The 12,864-nt window shown below is 42.8% G+C and overlaps 1 protein-coding gene and 2 long non-coding RNA genes across 3 annotated transcripts in view; 1 reads left to right on the plus strand and 2 right to left on the minus strand.

Moving 5' to 3' along the window:
- Positions 1-317: 317 nt before the first annotated feature.
- LOC147758999 (uncharacterized) lies at positions 318-4,998 on the minus strand. The gene is made up of 2 exons (XR_015317153.1): positions 2,782-4,998; positions 318-2,360 (listed from the first exon to the last, which is right to left on the minus strand). It is a non-coding gene; the product is annotated as an uncharacterized LOC147758999 (long non-coding RNA).
- The window catches only part of LOC111255518 (uncharacterized), a 185,383-nt gene continuing 177,483 nt past the window's right edge, over positions 4,965-12,864 (plus strand). The window contains exon 1 of the mRNA XM_086974890.1: positions 4,965-6,869. Within this exon, the coding sequence (XP_086831016.1) occupies positions 6,867-6,869 (3 nt within the window). The 5' untranslated portion in view covers positions 4,965-6,866. The remainder of the gene's footprint in view (positions 6,870-12,864) is intronic.
- Positions 7,315-9,733, minus strand: LOC147759000 (uncharacterized). Its single transcript, XR_015317157.1, has 2 exons — positions 9,657-9,733; positions 7,315-9,420 (listed from the first exon to the last, which is right to left on the minus strand). It is a non-coding gene; the product is annotated as an uncharacterized LOC147759000 (long non-coding RNA).

Raw genomic sequence — 12,864 nt, forward strand, 5'->3', positions numbered from 1 at the left:
TGAGACATCATTACTTCGTTTTACTCAGCTGCTAATTGCTTTCGAAATGATCTTTTCAATCTCAGTAATTGTGACAACAAGCTCCAAAACAATTACTTACATAAATTCGCATAACATCAAGTTATTCCTGTAAACAGACAACGGCTAGCACGGGCTGTTGTTTTACGTTTTCGCCAGAAACGTCTTCGTTCAGCTTTTTACAGTGTAGATATTAATCCATACGTGTCTATAACGAGACACAAATATTACACAGTTTGTGTGAATAAATAAATCCATTTCTAGGCCATATATTTTTAAACATTGTAAGTAACATTCCGTTCAGGTTTACCGAGATCAAGAGTCGGAAATTTATTAAATAAACTGAGTCTGGTAAGATAGGAACTACAGAACTTTAGAGTGTAAGGCTGATCGTACAGAATTGTTCTCTTGGAACTGTAGCCTTCCTTTTCGCTGGTATGAGTCACCTCAAATTGTCAGGCTACCGAGTCGAAGTAACGCTTTCGAAGCCTCCACCATTTTATGAGTGTCTTTCCCTTAAGTTCTTTCTTTCCACAATGTTCCCAGTAGATTTGAATTAACATGGAAGCGAAGCCATAACTATGAATTTTCCACGACACGTGAGTGGTGCCTCGTATCAGCATGTTGAAGTACGGATGCAATAATACTCTTTTCTTCAATAATAACTTCTTCAATAATTTCTCATCGTTTTGCTGGAGCTTCGATACATTTTAATCAACTTCATATCATCCTAATTCAAAATACCGAAGCGTGGTACCTTGGTATGAACAGTGCAAGTATTCATCTACACACGACCACATAAGAACAGTTACTTCTCTCTCTCTCTCTCTCTCTCTCTCTCTTTCGTTCAGTCCGGCTTCTGACTTGATACATCCTAAAGGTAACGTCACTTTTTTTTTAATATTTTGTATTCATTTGGATTGCTGCCGTAATCGTTCTAAATATTATATTTATCTTCATAGTTACTTTTCAATTTCAACTCAAATATAGGCAACTTTTCTCTACTTGAGGCGTTGGTTTTTCAGTCTTCAATTATCATCCAAACAGTTCAATTGAACACAATAGATTCAGGTGCATATTGTTGTAAGGTATTATGTCTATTTGATGTAATAAATATCTGGTGACTGCCATTCGCGCTGAGGCTTTTTTATCGATTTAGAATAACCTCCTTGTTTATAAATTGCCCCTTTTACGCTCTACGTATCCCTCCAAACGAAACGCTCTGGACCTTGTTAGCATAAGTAAATGACCTATAATAGCAATGAAGCAAAAAAATAAAAACAAAATAAAAATTACGGAAATCGATGCTCCACGCACCAACAAATTAGCTGAGCAAACCGTTCGTAGATCTATTCCATAGGTACTAATTTCTATCCACCCCTCACCAGCTTCATGTTTTATCATATCATAGCAGTGTTATCGTTTCTTGACGCCAGGGCTAATTGGTGTGCCTCAGGATACAATCGCAGATTTATCAGACGCACGCAGTGAGCAGAACTCAGCTGGAAGACTGCTACTAAATAAAAAGATCAGATCACACTACATCTGCGCCACATGGTTCTTGCTGCTTTTGACAGGTATATACGGATTCAGAGTCACGTCCCATCTGTGGACACGTTGCTCCGACAGCCACTGTAACCGGCCTCAACGATAAGCGTTAGACGTTCTGCTGATTTCGCTTGAGTGTTGTTCCACAACCTTTTGCATCGCTCCTCTTTTGTCTCCTTAACTTTTTTCTGCAATTCAATTTATTCTTTCGTCAGTTCGCTTCTGCTTAACCCCGTTCAATGTCGGTACTTTCCCTCTTGCAGCCTCGCTTGCTCATCTACTGTTTTCCCATTCGTCGATTCGTACCGTTGTAGGGCGTCCGTCATCTCGTGTATGCTTCGACCCAATTGTCGGCGGCGTGTCTGTCAGACTATTGGATAACAGTTTCCCAGTTGAACGAACGAGATGGAGACAAGATGGTAAGTTAAGGTGCTGACACAGCAGATGAACAGCTGTAGAACAATGTTTAGGGGATGGCAGCGTGAGGAAGAAGACGTCTTCGTTCAATGGTATCTATTGATCAGCATGCGCTGGACGGTCAACGCCGCTTGACTTGCTGCTGCCGCTAGTTCTCCTGCCAACCCTTTTCTGTTCTTATGTTCCTTTTCATATTATCGTAACAGTTACACTGTTGCTGATGTTGAACGAGCTCCCAGCGGCCGTTACCCTTTTATGACTAGCCCCACCTTTAATCCTTGAGCCCCCAGAGAGAGTGCCAGTTTGGAAGAGATTCATTAGGAAGTCATATGACTGAAGGGCGGGCGGCACGCCCAAAGCTACTAAATAACTACGACCTACAATAACAAACAGAGGAAAATTGAAAGGAGACAACAAACGTTACCGGTACTTTTCTGGCGTGGAACGATTTTTCAGCATCGTTCGGAAATAACAGCAAAAATTAAATGAACAATATTAGAGACAACAATGCCAATGACGAACAGTATAATAGAGCAATAAACGGAATGGCAAAAGAAGTGAGAAATCAAATTGAAGCGTAACAGCAACGGCGACATTATCAAAGTAACAGTCTCAAAAATAAAATCGATGATGACGGTACTTAAAAAAGTTTTGAGTCAGCAAACTACCCCTCATTGAAGTCTAGGACAAAGGCTAACGCTTTCATGATAGCTCATTCACTCGTTAAAACCAGCGCAAAAGACGAACAATGGTGTAGAGATTAGGACTTAGAAGGTCGGTATGCGGCCTTAAACTCACCTGATGAAAATCTTAAAAATACAGATAGCTCAACTCTCGATTGGTTTGTTGGTCTGAGTAAATTTTATAGAAACAAACCAACGGAATCGTCGATGGGATGAAGGTGCTCTGAACGCTTAAGATGAATAGAATAGATGGAAAGAAGGATTCATCTAGGACGATCTGTAAAAATAGGGTGTGGTAAATGATTTATTATATCCAGCCGTGTCTTTTATTAGCCAGCCTATATATTTATGTGAAACCTTTTTAGCACATGTATTCTCACAAATGACGCCTGTCTGTTCCACAATAGTCTTTGTTTTTCAGTAGGCCGACTTAATACACATACGTCCTATAAATGTCGGGGATTTGAACTATGAACGTGGCTGAAATTACGGTTGAAGACCGACTCTCTATCGTCATGAGGTAAATTAGTTGTGTGATTACTTACCGATGACGCCAAGCGTAGGCCACAAGGCGTATTCGACGTAATTCCAAGGCTGGAGTAACCTCGAAATCTTTTTGCTCGACACAATAACAAAGTTAATGGACCAATGTTAATCCTGCCGTGGTAAATTTGGCAGAAAAGCTAACATGGAAATGTTAGTGAGCTCTTTTAGTGACGTCCATGAGAATGTACATATCGGCGAATACAAAAAAGTAATCTTCGAAATTGATTTAATTAATCGAATTTACTGATTGAGAATTGATTTAATTAATAATCGGATTCTGCTTAGCTCTTCTTTTATATTCACCGAATATGTCAGCTACTACGTATAGGCCTATCCAGGGAATGATTAAGACTATCTAATGATCGAGGCACTATATTTAGAGAACTCTGCCGTGTATGTCTTTAAAACATCGACATATAGAAGCAATGTAAACTGCACTTTTTAGGCTTGTCTATTGTGAACAAGGATTCGTACAGATCTCAATCATATCTACTTATCAATAGATAAATGCACTATACAAAATCTGGCACGTTCATAGTCGGAGACCATGCTTGAATATCCCTAACGCTGCTTTCCTATCTGCTTCACGGACCGTTAATTGCGTAAGAGAAGTTATTCTTCCAGAATAATGATATCTAATGAGCGACGTTCTCTAGCGTTAGGTATTACCTCGCGGAAACGGCCAGCCTTTAAGTTAGCTGGCTTAACTGAGCCGGATTTAAGCACGAGTATTGCAGCTTGGTGATCTGTTTGTCGGGTTCTTAGGGTACTAAGCCATGGATCATGTAGTTTGCACTGAGAAACCTCAGCTGCTTAACAGTAAAAAGCAAACAAGCAGCCGCGTAGGTTGTCCGACGACTCGTCCATGGAACCCTTGCTCGGTGTCCATCTCAATGCATTCGACAGTATAACGGCTTCTTTCTCACTGTAAATGACTGTAACTCCAAATCTATGTGGATTATACGTTCTAGATGCAGCAAGCTAACTAGCTTTTATCACTACTATCACCAGCAGCGTACGGCTGCTACAAGCCGTGGCCATGGTATTGTAGCAACGTTGACTGAGTACTTCCTTTTCTATATAGCACGATAACTCACTGTTGGCCGTATTCACGCTGTTTGTCCTCTTTGTCCCTTCGCCCTGTTCGTGCAATGTGTCTATGGCAACGCATGCCTTACTGGCATTTCTCTTTAATGAGCTGCTTGCCACTGTGTGGGCTTGCTTAGAACGTTGCCTCTCCTATGTAATAGATAGATAGATAGATACAAGCTCCGAGAATCTTTGATTGACGTCGTTGTCTGTGCTGGTGTCCACACCACAATTATAAATACTGGTAGCATTCTTACATTGCCACACGTACCCATTCATGGTACTGAGACCAATGCTGTCCCTCACTAATACTCTATTACTCAGCACAATTTATCCATTCAGCAATGTCTACTGCTAAGGTTGCCTCCACCAGTGAGCGCTACCACTGAAGCCTGGCCGGTAGCCTGTAGCAGCAGGACTATTGCCGCCACCACCGCCATTACTGCTGCTGGTCCTACAACGATGACGGCAGCGGCCATCAGCAATTGCCGTCTTAGTCGCACTAACAATAGCTATTTGCACTACTGCCACTGCTACGCGTACAATTCTGCTGCGACTGCCACCGCCGCCGTCGGCGTTTTGTCGTCCTCGTTCCTTCTCTCATTATAGTCACTGTCCCTTTCCCATTCACGAGGGCTCCGCTGTCATCGGTCGAATGGCGCTCGTCGGTGCCGCCGCTTTAGCAGCCAGCGGCACATCCAGCCACCGCGCCGTGAGTTAGCCGAGCCTCCCCAGCGCTCGCTGGAGCTGCTGTGTAGCAACACCAGATATACGTCGGAGATAGAAGACAGCGTCGATTATAGCAAGCGAGTTTGTACAGCTAACGACAAACAGCAATAGAGAACTGGTTATAAAGCGTACAATCGAAGAGACAGCTCCGTGTCGTGAAGGCATTCGAGCTTCATTTTGTGTGCCTTCACCGCTCGTGCCTAAATGCTAGTGGACGGTCGTCGACTAACTAGTCTGCAGGACGACTAACAACCTGTTTATGCTGTGTACGTGTGTGTCGTTCTTTCTTTTTCTTTTCTCTTTTTTTTTTTTTTGACTATCACAGCACTACTTCGACTGCTGTTGAAACTTCTATCAGCCGCAGTAGTAGCTCTAAGCGTTGTCCGGCGTTGTTCTACTACAAAACTTGCCTATGTTGCCATACCAACGTAAACACAGAGGGACATCGTTCTCGGTCGTCTGAAATGGAGAATACCAGCCCCAGGAGCCTCGAATGAAGGTGGCCAGTGACAGGAAGAAAAAACGCAAAGACTACAATGAGGTCAGAATAGAGACAACGAAAGGCAAACAGACATTAGAATGTGCGAAATCAGCTGTGCAAACATTGCGCGCATAGATGCGCCGTAAAGAATCGAGTACAGGTAGTATCGGAGCAAGGGATTCACAATTGCATCGGTAAGCGATGTCTACCATGCGGCACAGTGGTTCTGAGCCCGCCTTTCTGTTTGTCTCTCCGGTAGGTAAAATGCGCAACAGGGAGTGCCTGTCAACCTAAAAAGTGGCCGTAATCTGTTAGCGTCTGATGTCCTCGTGTGAGTATAATGCGGCAGATGGAGGAAGATTTATCGAGCGACGAATTTCAGTCGACCGACGATCGATCCTCAGCAGGTATCACGTCGCCTAAATAGACTTCGTTCCAGGCACATCTTATGTCTGCCTGCCCATTAGCTTCCATCGAAACGACATCACACACACACAAGGGACGATGACTCAATAGCCGAAGACGACCTATTTTCGAATTTGTGAATAATGCGAATGAGAAAAACCCCACTGTTAACCCGAACGAGATTGATACAGTTAGTCTTAAACGGGCTAGCGGGTCCACTGCCTTACAAACGGTGCTTTCTTGATTAATGGAGCTACTCCGTAAAATTGCGTGAGCAACTCTTAAACCCCATATGTATTGTAAGTCTCAGATCAACATTAACTCGAGGAAAATAGAACATCTTCTATTGTTATAATTGAATATGGTTGTATATTTGGCGTTCTGCGGCAGCGGTTCCACAACGCTTTCAACGGAAAGGTTGGAATAGATGGTAAGGTTAAATAGAACATGTGGAGTCTTACAAGAGTAGACAGCAATCCTGACGCGTTTAAAGTGTGTGCTTACGTGCTATCTGTTCGTTACGCCTCTAACCAGTGTCGCCAGGATTTTACTTCAATCATTGCCTTCTCATCGTTGTATTCACACGAGTTAAAGTCGATCGGATCGGATTCCCAAGACCCCAGTTTCGTCAGCTGTTCTCGTGGATTTTTATCGCCAAAATATTGCGTATTCGTTTGTTGCTTGTTATTTGTTAAGTTCATGTTGATTGGCACAGTTTATTGTTAAAAAGAAGCCATTGGCAACGTCATTCTTTTATTATTGTCATCGTCGGATATGACGGCCTCCTGCGTACGCCACTTTGGATAAGTGTCCTACCGCACGCATCGCAAACGCTGCGGTCTCGTTTTGGATTTAAAAAAGTGATTTCGTACTGCCCTGGATTATGCTCCTTCACTCGACTAGAAAAATCATCGACACAACACACGCCGCACCGAAGCATCCTTTGAAAAATGGTATGTACATCCAGGGCAATCAGCACGGGACAGAATCCCTTAACATGAAACATGAAATGAATTTTCTACGAGGTTCAAATGCCAGTCTAATCTCAGTAGGGTTTCTTATAATATGCCAGTGATTGTTCCAGCGTCAAAGTGGTCCGACTCTGTGCTATTAGTAGTTGAGAGTTGCTAGCTATGCTTTTGAATACGGCTACTCGCTGATAACATTTTCGTACGTTACACTCGTCTTGACACACAAAAGTGTTTTAGGTAATGAGAACGTTTTTATGTTCATGCACATTTGTTGTTGTTGAAAACCAATATTGTCGGCTGGTATAGACTCCACCCATAAAGTTTTTGGTAAGGCGGTACAATTTTAGGCTGAAGAAAGTAAAACGATTTACATTTTTTTGGACGCATCAGAAAAGTCATGGTCACTTCTAAATGAGAAATATCCCTGTTGTACATTCTGCTTCGACACTCAATTGTGCTTTTTTATTAATACTGTTATTATTGCATAGTATTCATTTAACATGGAAGTATAATATGACTGTTATTGATGGCTTGTCTTAAACAATCGAATTGAGCTGCATGCTTCTAATTGCCAAATGTGTAGGTCGCATTCTGTCTATGCGAGATCCGCTTCCTGTCATCTCCGTCGTTACCGTGGACTCACAGATCGATTCGTTCCCTGCATCTACATATGGTTGTCATTTCAGCTATCTTTGCATGATACCGGAGTATGCATTGTTGATGTTTAAGACTCTGAAATGGTCACGATAGCTCGAAAATAGTCAGCGTGCTCGCATCTCCAAACAAGACATATCGTTTTTGTCCGGTCGTGCATTCTATTTGCTTGAACCTTCGTCCTGTTTTCTCACCATTTTTCCGTGAGCAACGCGTCCTTTTCACTGCTGCACTGGCGGCCGCCATCTTGGATCAGGTGGTTGGTTCGTTTGGCGCTACGTTGTTGCTGTGCTGTTACCACAAAGTGCTGCTGTGTCTGTGCTGTGCTGTGCTGTGCTGTGGTTAGCGCGAACGTTTGAGCAAGGGCTTGGTTCCGTACTTTGCTGCTGTGACTGCTGCTATTGCTGCGTGCCGTTACAGTTTATCTGGCGTCTGCGTCTGCCATTTACACGCTGTTTCGCCGTTCGCCGTTCGCCAGCTGCAGTTAGCTTGCGTCCGCTTGTTCGATGGCTTCTGTCGTTGCAGGCCCTCAGCTAATAATGTTTCGAACGAATCGTAGAAGAAGGGATCAAAAAGCACGAGCCTGGGCTCGGCCGAGGCGGAAACACCTGACTCGTGCCTTCGTGTGAGCGACGTACTGACTGACTCAGCAGTGGCTAACGGCCTACGTAAGTCCAGCGGGCCACTGGCTATGCGCCAGTTTGTGCAGGCGGTAATGTGTGGTGACGCTGGTGATAAATCCCACACAGTACAGCAACTCGCGCTGGTAGCAACAACAATATGGCACTATCAGCAATGCTTGATGTGAAACAGCAGCACATGGCATCGGGTCCACCCGTTCCATTCGACGTCGTTGGACAATCACAACAACGACGACGGCGACGACAACAGCGACGACGAGTAACGAAGATGCTGAAGAAAAAAGCAGCGAAATTTGTGCTGTTTGTACCGTAATTGACGTCGAAGCGGAGATCGACAACAGCGACTAAATGACAAGGGAAGCCATCCATGGCTGGGCATCGTCGACGGCGCTTATGTGCACCAAGCGACGGACGCACGACTTCTGTGTCCTTATGGATAGTAGGTACCACTGACGGACGGGAAGGTTTCTTCCACCATTTTTTCCTTCTACCGCCATTGACGGCAACACGAAAAAGCGGCCGCAGAAGGTGCAAACGGTAAGGACGTGGTAGGCAGGGCAGAATAATTTTTTCCGGACTTTCTTTTATCTGTGCCACTTCTGCTTTCTTTATAAGCTAACGAAGGGCGCGAATAAACGTCGAAGTGGACGAAATAAGAAGGTCAAAGCGTGCGCGCATGAAAAATGCCCCAATGTATATGACGGTGCTGTATAAAGAAGCATTAGGATAAAAACGAGAAAGGGAGACCCTAAGGAACTATGTTCAGAAAATGGCCTGAATCTGAATTCTTCTCCAACATTTCTCTTGTGTTTAGTTTGGGTTTTGGGTAGTTGTTTATTTTTTTATACTATTAAATACTTGTACAAAAATACTACTAATACGGGGAAGAACGCACGCGGGGCCTGATGTGGTCTCAGGTGAACAGAACTTTGCTACCTGAAAATAATTTTCAACAACGTTCTGTTTGCGCACAGAGTGACGCGAGAGAGACCTAGCGTTCTGGATGTGTTAGAACGGTCAAATTGATTGAATCATTTAGTACGGATTTATTTGGATTTCATTAACTTCCGTGAACCACCAGCATGGTTGGTATCTGCACGTCATAGTAGTCGGTCACATCAATCACCACTGTTGCTGTATACATAATCGTAGAAAATCTCATGATGTTGAAAGAGTTTGGCGTTTCAGTTTTTGGACAGATGACTGAATAGGATGCCACATTGAAGAAAGCGTAATCCCTGAAATTCGGCGTTCAATAGTAACATACGGATCTTATTAAGTAGTAAGTAAAAAATATTCGCTGTTCTTCTTGGGTCGAATGTATTTCCGCCCGTATATAGCGCCCAGTAATAGTGGCGTCCTTATATAAGCAGCTTTCATTTTTATCCGTTTGGCCACAGTCTGAACTGAATCAACTTTTTTTTTCTTTCTCCTGTTGGTGAGAACTCATTTGAACCCTCTCACAGTAACTTACCGTTATTATGTCAGGGGAGTGTCATTTGTGTTCCTGCCGCTTGCAGGTAAGGAAATACGTTCGTTACATGTTCGTACGGTAGTAGTAGATGCGTTTTCGATTTCGATGTCGTTTATCCTGCAGAGCACATAATAAACGCTAAAGCCGTCATTAACATTTTTTTTTGTATCTATAAATACGAAATCTATACGTTTTGTATTTATAGAAATTGTTCGAGATTTGTTCTCTGCGACGTCCTCTTGACAAAAAATAAATGGAGTTTTAAAAACCGCAAACGGTGACATCTCAAAGGGACAGCGTGACTGTGAGAGAAAAAGAGAGGGAAAAAAGTTACCGTCGCTGAAAATGGCGTAAGTTGTCATTTTTCATTTCCGTCAGTTAATACTGTCCATCTCTCCCATGTCTATGGCCTACTAGTGCGAACTGACGGGAACCAGTCACTATTAGAAATACCGCTAAATAACACTAAAATAGCTAGGTCAATCAATTCATATAGTCGTCACAAAAACATTCCTAGCGAACAGTTAAGACAGTGAGCTACTTTTCATTTGAGAGGATAGCCAGGTAAGTTGGAACTACTCCGAGACTTCATTCCCACGGCGTCAGACGGCAAATAACAATAATCAGTAGCAGCAATAGAGTCGCTGTCGCCGCCAACTGTTCGAGTGGTTACAGCGGCATAATTTAAAACGTCCAATGAGAAATCGATAACAAATCAATCAAATTTAGACGTGTTGCAACGACTGTGTATGCAAAGTCTGTGTGTATGAATACTGTGCAGTAAGATGGCTTAAATGTTTACTTACTAATTTGAGAAACCATCTAGTTACCGCATGTCTCCGGTTTGTCTGCCGTCTATCTGTGTGCTCACTAATCCAGATACAACCATAGCGACAGCAATATGTTGAAAGAAAACCCACGATGTCATTAACAACGGCTGAAGCAAGTACGATTTTACGGGAACGATAACCACTACTACTGCTACGACGACTAACATGCGCAGGTAGACATCTGACGACCTAATTTATCTATTATTTTTTATGCCTTTAGTGCACTATATTAGCGTTTATATGCAGCGTATATTTCTATTTACGTTTGAATATAGTAGAGTAGAATCTAAAAATGAACATGGGATGCGTATGATACACGTTACGTACATGACACACATACGCAGAGTTGCTAAACGACTGATGATAGGCCGCGCTTAGGATTATTCATCAAATTATGACGATCATTCCGATGCCGCTACCAATGACTTAACGGCAGAATTACTTTTGCTGCTCGGAAACAACTCAGTTCCGCTATTCTGTATTGGCCCTGTGTGGGTGGGTGTGGATGTGCGTACGTTGTATAATAGTGGGGACTAAGATGTGTCTGTACTGCCCGACCCGTTTGCAGTTTGAGGCATCTTCTACACAAAATTCGACACATACATACATACATGCATATATTCATCTATCCACACATCTTCATGCTCGATCATCCATCGTTAGCAAGAAAAGTTTAAGAATCTTCGCTGCCAATAAAAAGGAAGATCTATCAAACATTATTTTCAATATAACTAGCGTCGAAATGATAGCTGTTATCGTTGTGCGCCATAGTGTGCTTGTGCCCCTGCTAGTCATGATAGCAGGGCTTTGCTGACGTTGGTGATGCCCCGTCGTACGCCGACAACGATGGCCTCACGACGACGAAGTCATCAGAACTTGTTGACTCATCGAAGGCCAGTGACGCGTTGGCAAGTGGCTGGTTACCATCCAGGCTGCCGCTGCCCCTGTTGCCGGTGGTAACGGCCACGGGAACTAGTCGGTGGTTGTGATCCGCCAGCAACAAACGGTCACACAAACATTTACTGGCCATCTTGACTGCGTCTATCCGCATTTGTCTACCCCTGGAAAGCTGTTGGTCCCGTCAATGTAGCAAAGTGCAATAACAAAGACAGAGGGCAGCTGTAGCAAGAGTCTTGTGTATATTACTTTCTATAAGAGTCGGACGCCCCTATAGGGTTAGGAGCGCCAACTCGAAGTCCTTGTCGCTATCGGTACAATAGCTGCTAAACTGCCGGCCAAAGTAAAATAGAAACGCGATGTAACAGCGTAAAAACAGTCGGAAATACAGGGGGCATTACAACAGCAAAAAACTACACGTAATCTTGATATACAACAATGTTGCGACTCCAGATAATAGTTCACATACAGTTGATTCCTGTCCAGTGGGCTTCTACTATAAATTTGTTTTCTGACTACGAAAAAAAAAAAAAAAGAAGAATGAAATTAAATGAACGATACCTATTTTACTTGCATTCAAGTTGTAAATATCACGTATATGCTGTGGTCGTCGCCGATTCATGCATTGATATGGGATTCCGTGTTGGCGTTCTGCTTTATCATAGATTCTAAATGCAGGTTCCATCCATCTGATGAAAAAATAATAGTCTCTGAGCGACGCAAAATTGTTTCGTTATTGAATGGACAATGGTTCGAAAGGTACGTGATGACAAGTATCAAAACTACGATCCCCAAGATCAGTGCTTTGCATACTCAAACTATAGTGTATTTTCTCACTTAATCATAGAATAAGACGCTATAGTCTACTATATCCGCTTCAGACTGAACCGACATCAAATGACGTACGTAAAGAACCAATGGCGTCAATATTGCTTCGTTTGTTATCTATTTATTTCGATACAAAATGCCATCCTGGTGGCACTTTATGGCGACGTCAACATACATTTCTCTGTCTGAGCCAGATGTCATTGGGTACCGTAAAGCTGCAATTACCAGATGGCTTTTTGGTAAAATACAATATGCTTATTTTTCTGCACTGCTGAAAAGATTGTTTCGTCGTCATAAAGATACTTGAACAGCTAAATAAGGGATTTCTCTTTTTGCTGGGTATTCTAGACGCGTCAAAACCTCTTCTTCGAAGATCTCTCCAAAGAATTATAATATTGAGCTATAATGAATCATGCTTAGGAAACGCATAGTTTTTTTCTAGTTTATTGAGCAATGAAGGGTGATCACAAAGAGCCTAAATTAAAGTTTGCTGACATTCTAGAAAAGCACATTCACATAGCGGATGATGATGATTCTCGCTTCTTCGAAACAAATAAAACACATCTATTTTTGTTCATTATGTCACCAATATTTAGACGGTTTCGAAAGCGAGCGACTGAAATTGGCACAGGATTCGCAGAAGCAATAACAAG

The sequence above is a fragment of the Varroa destructor genome, unplaced genomic scaffold, assembly GCF_002443255.2.
Source record: "Varroa destructor unplaced genomic scaffold, Vdes_3.0 BEIS01000001.1, whole genome shotgun sequence".
NCBI classification, from domain to species: domain Eukaryota; kingdom Metazoa; phylum Arthropoda; class Arachnida; order Mesostigmata; family Varroidae; genus Varroa; species Varroa destructor.